General features: G+C 44.6%; 1 protein-coding gene across 1 annotated transcript in view; it reads left to right on the top strand.

Annotated features, from left to right (window-relative positions):
- Nucleotides 1-9,817, top strand: part of LOC138754084 (lysoplasmalogenase TMEM86A-like) — a 32,083-nt gene extending 22,266 nt beyond the window's left edge. The window contains exons 3-4 of the mRNA XM_069917900.1: nucleotides 5,366-5,596; nucleotides 7,567-9,817. Coding sequence (XP_069774001.1) covers nucleotides 5,366-5,596; nucleotides 7,567-7,730 — 395 coding nt within the window. The 3' untranslated portion in view covers nucleotides 7,731-9,817. The remainder of the gene's footprint in view (nucleotides 1-5,365; nucleotides 5,597-7,566) is intronic.
- The last annotated feature ends 4,204 nt before the right edge of the window (nucleotides 9,818-14,021 follow it).

The raw sequence follows: 14,021 nt of genomic DNA on the forward strand, positions 1-14,021 counted from the left end.
GCAGAGAGAACAAAGCAATCAATAAAGTGCACAAGTAAGAGTCCTTAAATGAGTCCCGGATTGCGTTTGTTGTTCAGGAGTCTGATGGTGGAGGTAGCAATCTCTGAGAAATTTTGGCTTTGTCCCAGAGAATAAGCAGTTATTACAAATCCTTTTATAGCTCTCCCACGTATCAATTGCATTTTATTGAAAAGAAAGTAGTATTAGTTTTAAATACTCATCAGGGACTTGAAGCAGGGGAGATGAGACTGAAGATCCACTTGTAGGAGAACATTATCCTGAGCCATGGGGGCGCATGTAAGAAAAGGAGAAGGGAAGTAGTTAAGAGAGCAACCCACGACTCTTGTGGTGGGAGGGAAACAGTGAGGGGGAGGTTGGGGGAAAATGGCAGAGCCCATGGCAGGGATAAAGATTTGGAGAAATTAAGGTACAGGCGGTCCCTAGGTTAAGAACATCAAACTTAGAATGGGCTCTTCCCCAGTTTGTGTCTGTGCATAATGTGACCGCTAAATAAAAACTCTAAGTGCCTGTTCTGCTTTACATACAAATTCAGATTATAGACAGACCTAGGTAATGGAACTCGTTCGCAACCTGGGGAACTGCCTTGTACCGTAAAAAGCCTGGTACCTGGAATTCAACCAATAGAAATGTGAATACTTAAAAATTTAAATAAAAGTTTAACATTGTAAAAATAAATGTTCTCTGAAGCAACACACTTAGTGAAGATGGGAACCAACATTCAGCTAGTGGAGCGTGCCCCCCCCACCAGTCGTGACTCACCCATAGCAGCCGTTTGAATAAAGTTTCAATAAAGTTGTGTTTGAATGAAATGGCGATGCCTGGGATGAAGAGCCAGCCAATACCACTCATCACTGGGGCGACTCTCCCAAAATGTCTGTCTATCCCTACTTTGGAAGTCTTTATCTTTATTAATATTAAATATATTAGCAAGACTTTATCTGCAAACTTGGGGGAAGGGGTGTTTAATTATGACAGTTAGCGTAGCGGTTAGTGCAATGGTGTTACAGTGCCAGTGACCAGGGTTCGAATTTAAATTTAAATTTTGGAAGTTACCTGATTAAAGTGAACTTCACATAATTAAGGACTACAATACTGATTTTTTTTCAAAGTTACTCTTTGTCCTTTAAACGCTTTAATCTTGATGCAGGTGTATTAGTTAGGCATTGTAAGTGTGTGTCTCAGACAATCAGAAAATTTGCACATCTGGCATCCACGATCCCCATAGGTGCCAGATGCTGGGCATTTTACTGTAGTAGCATTGCTACCTTGTTGGAAGCGTGGGGTGAAATGAAAAATGAGAAGGATTTTACATCCAGGAGGTGAGAACTGCAGCAAATTCGTCAAGGCTGACCTCTTGTAAGGTCAAGTTGACTTGATTTAATTACGATGCAGACTTGGTGAACAATGAACCCATAAACCGTGTACATCTTTGGAACGTGGGAAAAACCCGGAGCACCAGGAGGAAAACCACACAGGCCACGGTGAGAATTTGCAAACTTCTTGCGGACAGCGGCGGATTCAAATTTGGCGCTGCAATGGCGTTGCACTCTCTGTGCACCCTCTTCCAGCTTAATGATATACTTCCTGTAGCTGGGCAACCAGAACGGCTCACCATACTCCAAGTGTGCCTCACTAACGTCTTGAACAGCTGCAACATGTCACCTCATCGCCTGCACTGAAAATCCTGAGTGACCAAGGCAAGTGCTAAATGCCTTCTTTTCCCCCCCAGCTGGGTTTCCAGCTTCATGGGACTATACACTTGTCCTCCCAAGTCTCTTTGTTCTACAACTCACCCCAGGATCCTACCTATCCAGGTCTAGTTTTTCTTTCCTCATGGCCCTGCTAGTGTATAGTCATGGGACTATACACTTGTCCTCCCAAGTCTCTTTGTTCTACAACTCACCCCAGGATCCTACCTATCCAGGTCTAGTTTTTCTTTCCTCATGGCCCTGCTAGTTTATTTAGGTCAGTAGTTCTCAACCTTTTTTTTAACCAATTTACATACTACCTTAAGTAATCCTTTACCAATCACAGAGGACCTATGGCAAGGTGAGAACCAGTGGCTTAGGCAGAAATGGTAGTGTTCCCACAGCTTGTCTGTGAGAATCTCTGCCCAACCAGCATTCGAAATAGAGAATTGAATTGCATTAAACTGTTTAATTTTTCAAACTATTTTGGACAACAGCGCAATAACAGGCCCTTTCAGTCAATAAGCTTGAGTTGCCCAATTACACCCAATTGACTTACAACCCTGAAGGATGAGAGGAAACCAGAGCCCTTGGGGGAAACCCACAGGGTCATGTGGAGAACGTACAAACTCCTTACATACAGCGCTGGATTCAAACCCAAGTCACTGATGTTGCAACAGTGTCGCACTAACTACCTCGCTAACACTGGCTCCATGCTTTGAGATGGAGAGAAAAATCTTATGCGCTATCTGGACAAGTCAACCTATACCTCGTAGGGCAGGTGATGGGACAATAAAACAAAAATGCAGGGCAGGGTGTTGAAGAAAGACATACAGAAAAATGGTACAAGACTTCATACATTAAGGAGAGGCCCATTCAAGGGACTGATAACAGCAGGAAAGAAAATGTCATTGAATCTAGAGGTTCGTGTTTTGAAACTCATGTATCTACTGACCAAAGGGAGGGTGGAGAAGAGGGTGTCCGGGGTAGGATGTGTTCTCTAATACGTTGGCTGCTTTCCAGAATATCAGGCACTTGAAGCTAGAGTCAGCAGAGGGGAAAATAATATGTGTGATAGCCTGAAAGGTGCTCACAACTCTCTGCAGATCTTTGCAGTCTTGGATGGAGGACTTCCCTCCCATGCAGTGATGCATTCGTGCAGGATACTGTCCATGGTGCATGCATGTTAAAAATTGGAAAGCGACACATTTCTATCCGCACATCTTTTAGCTTATACTTTGAGGAAGGGTTTAGGCCTGAAGCGTTGATTTTGCTTCTTTATCTTTGTAACATAAGTAACGCTGCATGACTTGCTGAGTTCCTCCAGCAGTAAACTTCAGCTCGGTAAAGCTGCCAACTTAAGGTTATCTCCACCTCCATCCGGATCCACTCTTTTCATTCCCTTCTTTACCTACAGGGTTAAACTCAAAAATTTGCAAATGCTGTGATTGTAATTTACACAGAAATGGTGGATAAACTCAGCAAGTCACGCAGTGTTTTTTATGTCGCAAAGGTAAAGATACATAACCAATGTTTTGGGCCTGAGCCATTCCTCAAGGTATGAACTAAAGCAGGCAGGAACTACTCCTGTACTCTCTAACTTACCTTCCTCAGTGGTCTCTCTATCTCCCTATCTCTCCACCTCTCCCACCTGTCCAATATGTTGTCATCTCTTAGCCCCTCCATGGCTTCTTTCCCCCGGGCTGCCCCTGAGATATCTGTGCCTCACCTAATCTCAATGGAAAAATGATTGCATTTACTCTATCTTTTCATCTCATAATTTTGTATACACCCATCATATCTCTGAGGGAGTGAAGAACTAACTTATTTAACATTTCCCTGTAACTCAGCTCCTCAAGAACCAGCAACATCCTTGTAAAAACTCTTTAGTTTGGAGTTTACAGTTAGCTCAACACCGTTACAGCGACCGGGACCGGGGTATGGATCCTGCGCTGTTGGTAAGGAGTTTGTACATTCTCCCCATGTCTGCATGGGTTTTCCCCTGGGGGTTTGGTTTCCTCCCACCATTCCAAACATACCGGGGTTGTAGGTTAATGGGGTGTAAATTGGGTGGCACCGACGTGGGCTGAAATGGGCTGTTGTTCTGCTGTATGTCTAATTTTTAAAAATTTAAACTTCTCTTTGAAGCACCTTTACACTTCCAGATTTGTGAATTTCCTTTTCTGACACTGCATCATGTGACTGAAGTCTTATCATCTTCTTATTTACACATATTTAGTTAAGAATTCAAAAGCATCTGGTGAACAACAGCACTCGAATAGTATTCAATGTTCTTTAAGCTTCTGGGCCATATCACACCTCCAAATCAGAGTTAATCAGAAGATTGCAGAGCCGTACAGAAAGATGACAAAATATCAGATCAAAAACTCTGTCAAATCTGGAACTGGGATACCTTCTACAAGCTCGAACATAGTAATTTAATGAGTGAGAGCTGCTGAGAGAATCTGTGCTAACATGATGGTCATACTAATGCTTCAATCAGTGGAGAAGAGACTAGTTAAACTTGTTGATTGTGGAAGAAACCAATAAAGCAAGTAGGTTCGCAATTAATTCATCCAAGTTCACAGTAAGTACTTTTAAACTTAAACATCCTTTAATTCATAATTTCCAATTGGGGAAAATCAAGGACTGAGGATGAGTTAAAATGGAGGTTTTGTTCACTGGGAAAATTGTTCAAGCAAATGGAGCTCTGGTTTTTAACTAATGTCATTGTAAGACTGTAAACAAAACTAAACAGGCAAGACCAAGCTGGATTCTGCAAGGGGAGAAAGTGACTGGGGCATATCAGTGAAGCAGCATTCCTCGATGAATGTGGAATCTACGTGAAATCCAAAAACCCGAATGCCAAAAATCTGGACTACCTGAGAATCCAGACCTCAAAAACTCTCAAACGTTCTAAATTTAGCAGGCTCTTGTGTGCTTGCCTGCATGTGACAGCGCCATGGATGCACAGAAGTCATGGAATTGAACGAAGGGCGGCACAGTTAGAATAGCGGTTAGCGGCAGCACTGTTACAGCCCCAGTGATCGGGACTGTGGTACGAATCCCACGCTATCTGTAAGGAGTTTGCACATTCTTCCTGCATCTGTGTGGGTTTCCACCCACTGTTCAAAATATACCAGGGGTTGTATGTGTGAGAGATGAGTAAAACTAATATGAAAATATGTGTAATGAATAAAGCCAGTATGAATAGGATAAGGGTAGATAATAGAATGTAGGAAGTAAAGTTAGTCTGAATAAGATAAGGGTCTTCTAGCCTTAGAGAGAGTCAGCAAGTTCCGCATTAGCAGAATTAGCGAGTTCTGAATATAAGAGTTAGTAAGCCCTGAGGGTTGGAAACGTGTGAATAAGGACAAAGGCAGGTGAATAAAGACAATGACATGATGGGACACAGACAGGATACCCCCTGGTCCTCCAAGTTCACAGAAACAGCACTAGGGCAGACAGGATTGCTAATGCCAAACTTATCCAGGAGGCAGAAGAATGTTAAGGGGGGAGGGTACCTCTACACTGAAATGAACTGTATAAAAGTTGGGTGAGCCCCAGTATGTGTGTGTATTCCCAGGGTAAGGGGAAGCACCCAACTTTGCATTGTTGCATAATAAATGTTCTTTGTTCTCAATTTTTATCTCGAGCAAATTCTGTGAAGGTACTTCTGTTTCTCACATATGGGGACTCGTCCGAGATCCCACTCCCTCCACTGACAGAGTGCCCGATGACGAGGGTAGGTGCACCCCGGCTGATTCAGCTGGACTCACGGACGACGGGTGACTGGTCAGTGGATGAAGCGAGTGATATCCGAAAAGAGGCATTGAGAACAAACGACGGGAGGACGTTAAGGAAGCGTGCTAGGCTACTGGATCCCGGTAAGAGGAATTTTACTTACCTGTTAGTATGGGAGGTGTGATTAGCAAGGGAAATAGTCCTAAGGAAGGACGGGACGATCAGATAACTAAGCAAAGTCCGTGAGGATTAATGCTATCTGATTGGGGTGCGGGGAGAACCCGCGGGAAAGACAAACAGACCATGGTCAGGTATTGCTGTCTGGAATGGGTTAAAAACCCAATAAAAGGGAATTCGGTTTCTTGGCCAAAGTTCGGATCCGATGAGGACTGGATGTGTCAGGCATTGAACATCTGGCTCCATCAAAATCAAAGAGATAATATTGAGAGCAAAGAATATGCAGCCTGCTGACTCAGTGGATCGGTTGATCAACTGGTTTTGAATGAAAAGGAATATAAGGACAAGAAGGATGAGGAACCTTTTGTCCCTGAAACACAAGGATGGGATGTGTTACATTCCCTTCCTCCACCTTATGCTCCTCCTATGCCGGCTCCTATCTTTCTCCTCTCTCCTATGCTCTACCCTTCTTCACCTTCTCCTCCTCCCCCACAGCTAAAGAAAGGAGAAGAAATTAGGGGTGGTATGATGACCTGTTCACAAAGTACTAGATTACCACCTCAATTGACAAGAGAGGGAGGAGACTTTGATTCAAAACAGTGTGAGACCCTCCGGGAGGGAAGGGCAGAACCCTTTGATTCATTTCCCGGAGAGCAGGAATCTAGACGTTATAAAGGACAGGATAAGCCAGAAATTAACTGGATGAGACCCTTACGGGAAGTTCCCATGGGAGGGGGTCTCGGTTTCGTAAATGTGCCCCTGACTAGTTCGGAGGTGCGTAATTTTAAGAGAGAATGCCCAATAAACAGAAAGGAAAGGCTAAGATTTTGATGCAGGCAGTCAAGGAAGTCGTGGAGGGACAGCAAGGAAAGGGTAGGGGCTGTGTGCCAGCTCCTGGACATTGGGAGGAGCTCCGGGAGTGGGAGAGTAGAGACCAGAGCAGGGGCAAGGGTAGAGGGGAATTCTGGGGACGACAACCATTCCCTGGACCTCGTGGTAATCCCGGTAGGAATTGGGAAACAGGAGCATTAGTTTGCTACCATTGTAAAAAAGGAGGGACATTTTAAGAGAGAATCCCCAATGCGAGCCAGGGAGACGCAATCTTACACACTGATGGAAGCAGATTATGAATGGGGGGGGGGTCACGGTTCTCAGTCAATACACACCGTGGGGCTGCACAGAGAACCATTGGTAAATTTAAGCATAGAACCCCACAGTGACAAGATGACCTTTTTAGTAGATTCTGGGGCAGCCCGGTCTATTATTTTACAACCACCCGAGGGTGTTAAGATAGCGGGGACAGGAGGAAGAGATTTTACGGTCCCTGTATTAAGGGATGTAAGAATACAAATGGGAGAGAAGATAGTAACGGAGGACATTCTGCTGGTTCCCCAAGCTGGAGTTTGTTTGTTAGGACGAGATTTACAGGACCAATTGGCTATCGGCACCAGACCACAGGAATCAGGTATCGGGGTTCAATTGTATGTATTAACCGAGGAGGATCGGGAACTAATAAATCCTGGAGTATGGCCAAAAAGAGGCAATAGAGGAGTTCTAGATATTCCTCCCTTGCAAGTTACTTTAAAAGATCCTGAGCAAGTAATTAGACGAAAGCAGTATCCAATTCCGATGGCTGGCCGAAAGGGGATGCAGCCAGTAATTGACCAGTTGGTGAAAGATGGTATACTCGAACCTTGTATGTCACCTTTTAATACTCCTACCCCTGAGGCGAACGACCAGAACATATCCAAATATTTAAAGGGACTTTCTGCCTCTCTATACGAATTAAAACGGAAGGGTTTATTAGCTCAAAACCCACCCCTGGAGCATCCTATTCATTTTATTAAATCTGGTGATTGGGTATATGTAAAAGCATGGCAAGATCACCAACTAAAACCTGTCTGGGACGGCCCCTATTGTGTATTTTTGATTACAGACACTGCAGTGCGAACAAAAGAAAAGGGGTGGACTCACATAGAACAAATTAAACAAGCTGGTGATCCACGGACTAAAGACATTGATAATCTACCCTCCACCTGGCGTGCAGTCCTTCATCCTTCTGAACTGAAAGTTACACTACGCCGGGAAAAAGTGCTGTAATGTTGTTTTTACCATTTGCTGTTTTGTTTACTTGTTGGTTCCCAATTTTTGGGAAATCACCAAATTGCTCACAATGGAATAGGGGCAGCAGAGGTGACAATTATTGACCTTTAGAATGCAGACAGGGCGCAGGTATAGAGTATAGTCATAGTGGGGTACCTTATTTAGTATGGGTTAATATAGGATCCCAACATGGACCAGGGGAACAGAACGGCCCTAGGGGAGTAGACTTGGTTTGTATTCTGGCCTCTACAGATATTAAAAAGAGGAGTTTTAAAGCGATAGCACAAAGAAGATGGTGGGACAATGACAGACAGAATGTTAGTCACGATTGTACATGTAGCAGAGATAGAGTGAATACATATGCTAATGTTCACAGACAGGCTGCAACTCACAGGTTAAGTGACAAGAAACACCCCTCTCCAACTTGGTCTCCTGTAAATCATCCTTTGGGTCACACAGACATTCAGAATGTTAAGAACCACCACTGTAAGGGGAGTTCTAAAAGCTGCTCCAGAACACCACAGCTGCTTGGCATTTAAATCGTTTAATCAGACTCCAGCCTTGGAGATCATCACCGAACAGACAGTGATGGCCCTGAATTTATGGGCTGAAGAAAGATGACAGATACGAGCCACAGTTCAACAAAACTGCCTGGCTCTCGATTACTCGTTGGCTGCTGAAGGCAGCGTTTGTGAAAGACTGGTTAATGACAATGCTCACAACGGTCAGGCAGTTAAAGACACTTCTTCAGGAGTTTGAAAATCTTCCCATGCCCAGGTTCAGACTTGGCAACCTTGGTCTGGTGTGGGATGGACTAGACTTTTTATTGGTAACTGGAGTCTGATATCCACAGCCCTTATAGCAGCTGGACTCACTATTCTGGCCATTATGATGCTCCCCTGCCTAAAGACTTGTGTGCAGTATTTAATTCAACGGACCCCTCGTCAGAACACTATAACCCAAAGGATGTATGTTTCCATAATTCTGTCTGATGATGCTGAGACTGCAGTTCGTTTACTGACCAGCTGGGAAAAAGACCAAGTTTACAAGTAATACATACCAGTTGAGAATTCACGAAGCGTAGCTAAAAGAAAAGTGAGGATTGTGAGAGATGAGTAAAACTAATATGAAAATATGTGTAATGAATAAAGCCAGTATGAATAGGATGAGGGTAGATAATAGAATGTAGGAAGTAAAGTTAGTCTGAATAAGATAAGGGTCTTCCTAGCCTTAGAGAGAGTCAGCAAGTTCTGCATAAGAAGTTAGTAAGCCCTGAGGGTTGGGAAAGTGTGAATAAGGACAAAGGCAGGTGAATAAGGACAATGACATGATGGGACACAGACAGGATATCTCCGGGTCCTCCAAGTTCACAGAAACAGCACCTAGACAGACAGGATTGCTAATGCCAAACTTATACAGGAGGCAGAAGAATGTTGGGGGTGTGAGAGATGGGAAAATTGATCTAAAATTATGAACATGGAAGAAACTAAAGTTCATCAGTAAAATGGCTGTAACCAGTTCAAACAGGATAAGCTTGGGGCTTAGGATGCAGGAAAGCAGAGTCAGCACGATTAACATAAGAATCTTCTAGTCTTTGTGACAAGACCATAGGACTAAGATAAGGAATGGTAAGGTACAATAGAATGTAGGAAGTTGAGGTAGTCTGGATCAGATAAGGGTCTCCTAGCCCTGGACAGAAGTACCAAGTCATACATTTCTAATTAGCTAACCATACACAGATTTATACATATGAAATTAGCCAACCCTAGATAGAATGAGTCAACTCTGCATATCAAGAGACTGTAGCCCAGAGAATCAGGAAGGTGTGAATAAGGACAATGACATGATGGGGCACCCACAGGATACCCCCTGGTCCTCCAAGTGTACTGAAACTGCACGTAGGCAGGAAGGATTACCTATGCCAAACCCATCCAGGGGGCAGAAGAATGTAAGGGGGAGGGCATTCTGATACTGAAATTGACTGTATAAAAGTTGGGTGAGCCCCAGTATGTGTGTGTATTCCCAGGGTAAGGGGAAGCACCCAACTTTGCATTGTTGTAGTAATAAATGTTCTTTGTTCTCAATTTTTGTCTCGAGCAATTTCTTTAAAGGTACTTTAATTTCTAACAGGGGGGTGGGGAGGGTACCTCTTTCTTTCTTTGGCTTGGCTTCGCGGATGAAGATTTATGGAGGGGTAATGTCCACGTCAGTTGCAGGCTCGTTTGTGGCTGACAAGTCCGATGTGGGACAGGCAGACACGGTTGCAGCGGTTGCAGGGGAAAATTGGTTGGTTGGAGTTGGGTGTTGGGTTTTTCCTCCTTTGTCTTCTGTCAGTGAGGTGGGCTCTGCGGTCTTCTTCAAAGGAGGTTGCTGCCCGCCGAACTGTGAGGCGCCAAGATGCATGGTTTGAGGCGATATCAGCCCACTGGCGGTGGTCAATGTGGCAGGCACCAAGAGATTTCTTTAGGCAGTCCTTGTACCTCTTCTTTGGTGCACCTCTGTCACGGTGGCCAGTGGAGAGCTCGCCATAGAACACGATCTTGGGAAGGCGATGGTCCTCCATTCTGGAGACATGACCTACCCAGCGCAGTTGGATCTTCAGCAGCATGGATTTGATGCTGTCGGCTTCTGCCATCTCGAGTACTTCGATGTTAGGGATGAAGTCGCTCCAATGAATGTTGAGGATGGAGCGGAGACAACGCTGGTGGAAGCGTTCTAGGAGCCGTAGGTGATGCCGGTAGAGGACCCATGATTCGGAGCCGAACAGGAGTGTGGGTATGACAACGGCTCTGTATACGCTTATCTTTGTGAGGTTTTTCAGTTGGTTGTTTTTCCAGACTCTTTTGTGTAGTCTTCCAAAGGCGTTATTTGCATTGGCGAGTCTGTTGTCTATCTCGTTGTCGATCCTTGCATCCGATGAAATGGTGCAGCCGAGATAGGTAAACTGGTTGACCGCTTTGAGTTTTGTGTGCCCGATGGAGATGTGGGGGGGGCTGGTAGTCATGGTGGGGAGCTGGCTGATGGAGGACCTCCGTTTTCTTCAGGCTGACTTCCAGGCCAAACATTTTGGCAAAACAGGACGTCAAGCGCTGAAGAGCCAGCTCTTCAGGAGGGTACCTCTACATTGAAATGAACTGTATAAAGGTTGGGTAAACCTCAGTATGTGTGTGTATTCCCAGGGTAAGGGGAAGCACCCAACTTTGCATTGTTGTGTAATAAATGTTCTTTGTTCTCAATTTTTGTCTCGAGCAAATTCTGTGAAGGTACATCTGCTTCTCACATATGTCAATTGGGTGTAATTGGGTAGCACAGGGTCATGGGCTGAGAGGACCTGTTAACAGGTCGAAATTTTTAAAAATTTAAATTTAAAATGTCAACATTTAAAATTTAAATATTTATTTGTTTGTTTGCACTTTGTATTTTATATAAAAATGTTTTGTAAATGAACTATTATCCCCTAAATTATTCTCCTTAAATTTAAATTTTAAAAGTACTGCCCGAGAATCCGGAAAATCCGAAAATCCCGACCTACCCAATCCACGAGCAGTCTGGATTTTAGGACTTTTCCATGGAAAAATGAAGGCAATCACTCAGATGAGGTGTCCAGTCCCTGTGGAGTCACACCCTCATATACATCAGCAAATCTGGGTGTGGACGTGAAAAGGCTGATTGGGAAGAAATACGATTCATGAACAGCTCAGGTTACTTCAAGGTTGAAGATTTATTTATCTTCATGTAAACAAACTCTGTTTTCCTTTGTCTTCCGCATAAAGGCACACACAGAAGCCCCCACCAAGAAGAGAAAGAGAAGCCAAAGCGACTGCCTTTGGAGACACCGGGTGTCCGTGGATCCTGTAACCTCCTCTGATGGTGTCCTCTTTTGCAACTTCAGCAGCCTCCTGTTCCAACAGTGACCCCCGAGATCCGAGTTTCCCTCCTTGGCCACTGGATTCCATCCTCCTGAAATGAGGAGGTGGTGGGTTCCACAGACACTCGATGTCCCTGAAGGGACTCTCTTATGCTTCTTTTTCTCTCCTTGGTGGGGGTAGCAGACTAGTGACTCTTCTTTGTGTGTCTTTACGGGCAAACCGAAGTTAACAGAATTTGTCTTTTTGTGTACATCAGTGGTTTTCAAACTGCCCCCACTAAACTCACATTCCACCTATGCCATCAGTGCTCTGTGATTAGTAAGTGATGGCTTAAGATGGGATGTGAGTGGGAAGGGGAGGTTGAGAATCACTGCTCTAGATCCAATTGTTACTGAAATATTTTGCTTGAGAAAAATTCTCATTGGCCTATTTCCATTGGAGTTATGAAACCGTGCACATAACAAATCAATCAAGGATGATTAAAACAATGGTCTTCAAACTTTTTCTTTCCACTCACAATCCCTTACTAATCATAGAGCACTTATGGCATAGGGCAGGGGTGGCCAAACTGCGACTCGCGAGCCACATGCGGCTCTTGGACATGTAATGTGCGGCTTATGGGGAGGGTAGGTGTCGGCAGCGGGGAGGGTAGGAGTCAGTAGTGGGGAGGGTGGCTGTCGGCAGCAGGTCGCCAGTTGACTGTCAACATTCTGCCTGCTGCTAGGCATCTGAAAGCTGCTAGCTGCTTTGCCTTGCCTAGGTAGTCCCACGCCGGCCGCCCCATCCCTAATATCCTTCGCCGGGGGGCTGTCAGGCAGTTGGGTCACTGGGCATCAGGGAGGGGGGCTGTCAGGCGCAGGGAGTTGGGTCGCTGGCTGATTGTCATCAGCCCGCCTCCTGCTAGGCTCCTGAAAGCTAATGGTGCTTGCGATCACATGATTGCTACGGCTCTCAAACATCTGAAGTTTATGGTATGCGGCTCTTATGTTAAGCAAGTTTGGCTACCATAGGGATTACTTCAGGTGGAATGTGAGTTTAGGCAGGCAGTTTGAAAACCACTGGTGTACACATAAAGACAAATTCTGTTTACTTTGGTTTACCTGTAAAGGCACACAAAGAGGTGCCACTAGTCTGCTGCCCCTGCCAAGGAGAGACAATACAGTCAGGAAGCTGTCAGCACCTGAGGGCAGTCAGCAGGCCCTTCTGGAGCTCTGTTGCCATCAGCACCATCATGGATTCCAGTTCCAATACCTGGTTCCCCTCAAGTTGGTCTCCAGAAACCTGCTGAGCTCTTCACTGGTCCTACTCTTATGGTCTTCTATCCTATAGGGTCTTCTCCCAGACTTTTCCTTGGCAGCGAATGGGTGGGGGTGCTCTTCAAGTCTGGTACCACACACTGCACACATTGGCCTACTCTGACCCTAGAGCTGGCACTCCTTGGGATCTGGGCTGCCGAGCACAGTTGCTGCCATCGTGGTCATGGATGCCCGTGGGGTCACCGGTGTATAAAGTACTCACCACCAGTGCCATTCTACAGGAAGTTTCAACTTGTAAAGGGCTGTCGGGTGAGGGGAGAATGCACTAGGACCTTTGAGTCTCTCTCCCCCAACCTCCCACCATCGACATGATCTACTGGGATCATTGTCTGAAAGAGGGCGTTCAAAATCGTTGATGACCCCTTCCACCCTGCACACAACAGAAATAGATACAGGAGGATCAGCCAGTACAAAAAAACCCCAACAAATCTTGAACCCGGCTGAATCTAGAGTACTGCTAAAACCTGACATAATTCAGTGGATAACACGGAACTAGGATAAAATTGTAAAGGTTAATTACAGTGGACAATGAAGATTTTGCTTCCTGAACACTTTTGGGTGGATTTTATGGATTTTGGCTGCCGATCACGAAAATCACCTTAAATTTTCCCTATCATGTACTGTTTCTTAATATAACATTTTTTTAATGATTTCCTGTCATATTTTAAATCTATTTCAAGCATATACAACCATGAATTGCAGCAAGTCATTGAAAATTCATTTCCTGCATTCACACTTGAACTTCCCTGCTGATCTTGGTGCAGTCAGTGACGAACATGGTATCAGGGCAACTGGAATCCATCGATGCTGCCCGACTGTGGTTGGACCCTGACACCTGCTGAATACAAATCAAAATCAGTGGCAAAACATTTTTTTAGGTCATTTGAACTAATAGGTCACGAAGATTATGCGGCTAAATTCAATAATGTTTCTCCAACTTCCTACGAGATGCAGCAAATCTGAAATGATCTTTGTGTTAAACTTGAAGTTGTCTGTCATAATCCCCAATTTTTTTAGTCAGGAAGCAAACCTTTTGAAAAAAAATTGTCGTCCAGTGTTATTGCCTTAATAATTTTACATTATGATATTTGATGTCTCACTTT

Source organism: Narcine bancroftii, chromosome 2, assembly GCF_036971445.1.
Source record: "Narcine bancroftii isolate sNarBan1 chromosome 2, sNarBan1.hap1, whole genome shotgun sequence".
Taxonomy (NCBI): Eukaryota; Metazoa; Chordata; class Chondrichthyes; order Torpediniformes; family Narcinidae; genus Narcine; species Narcine bancroftii.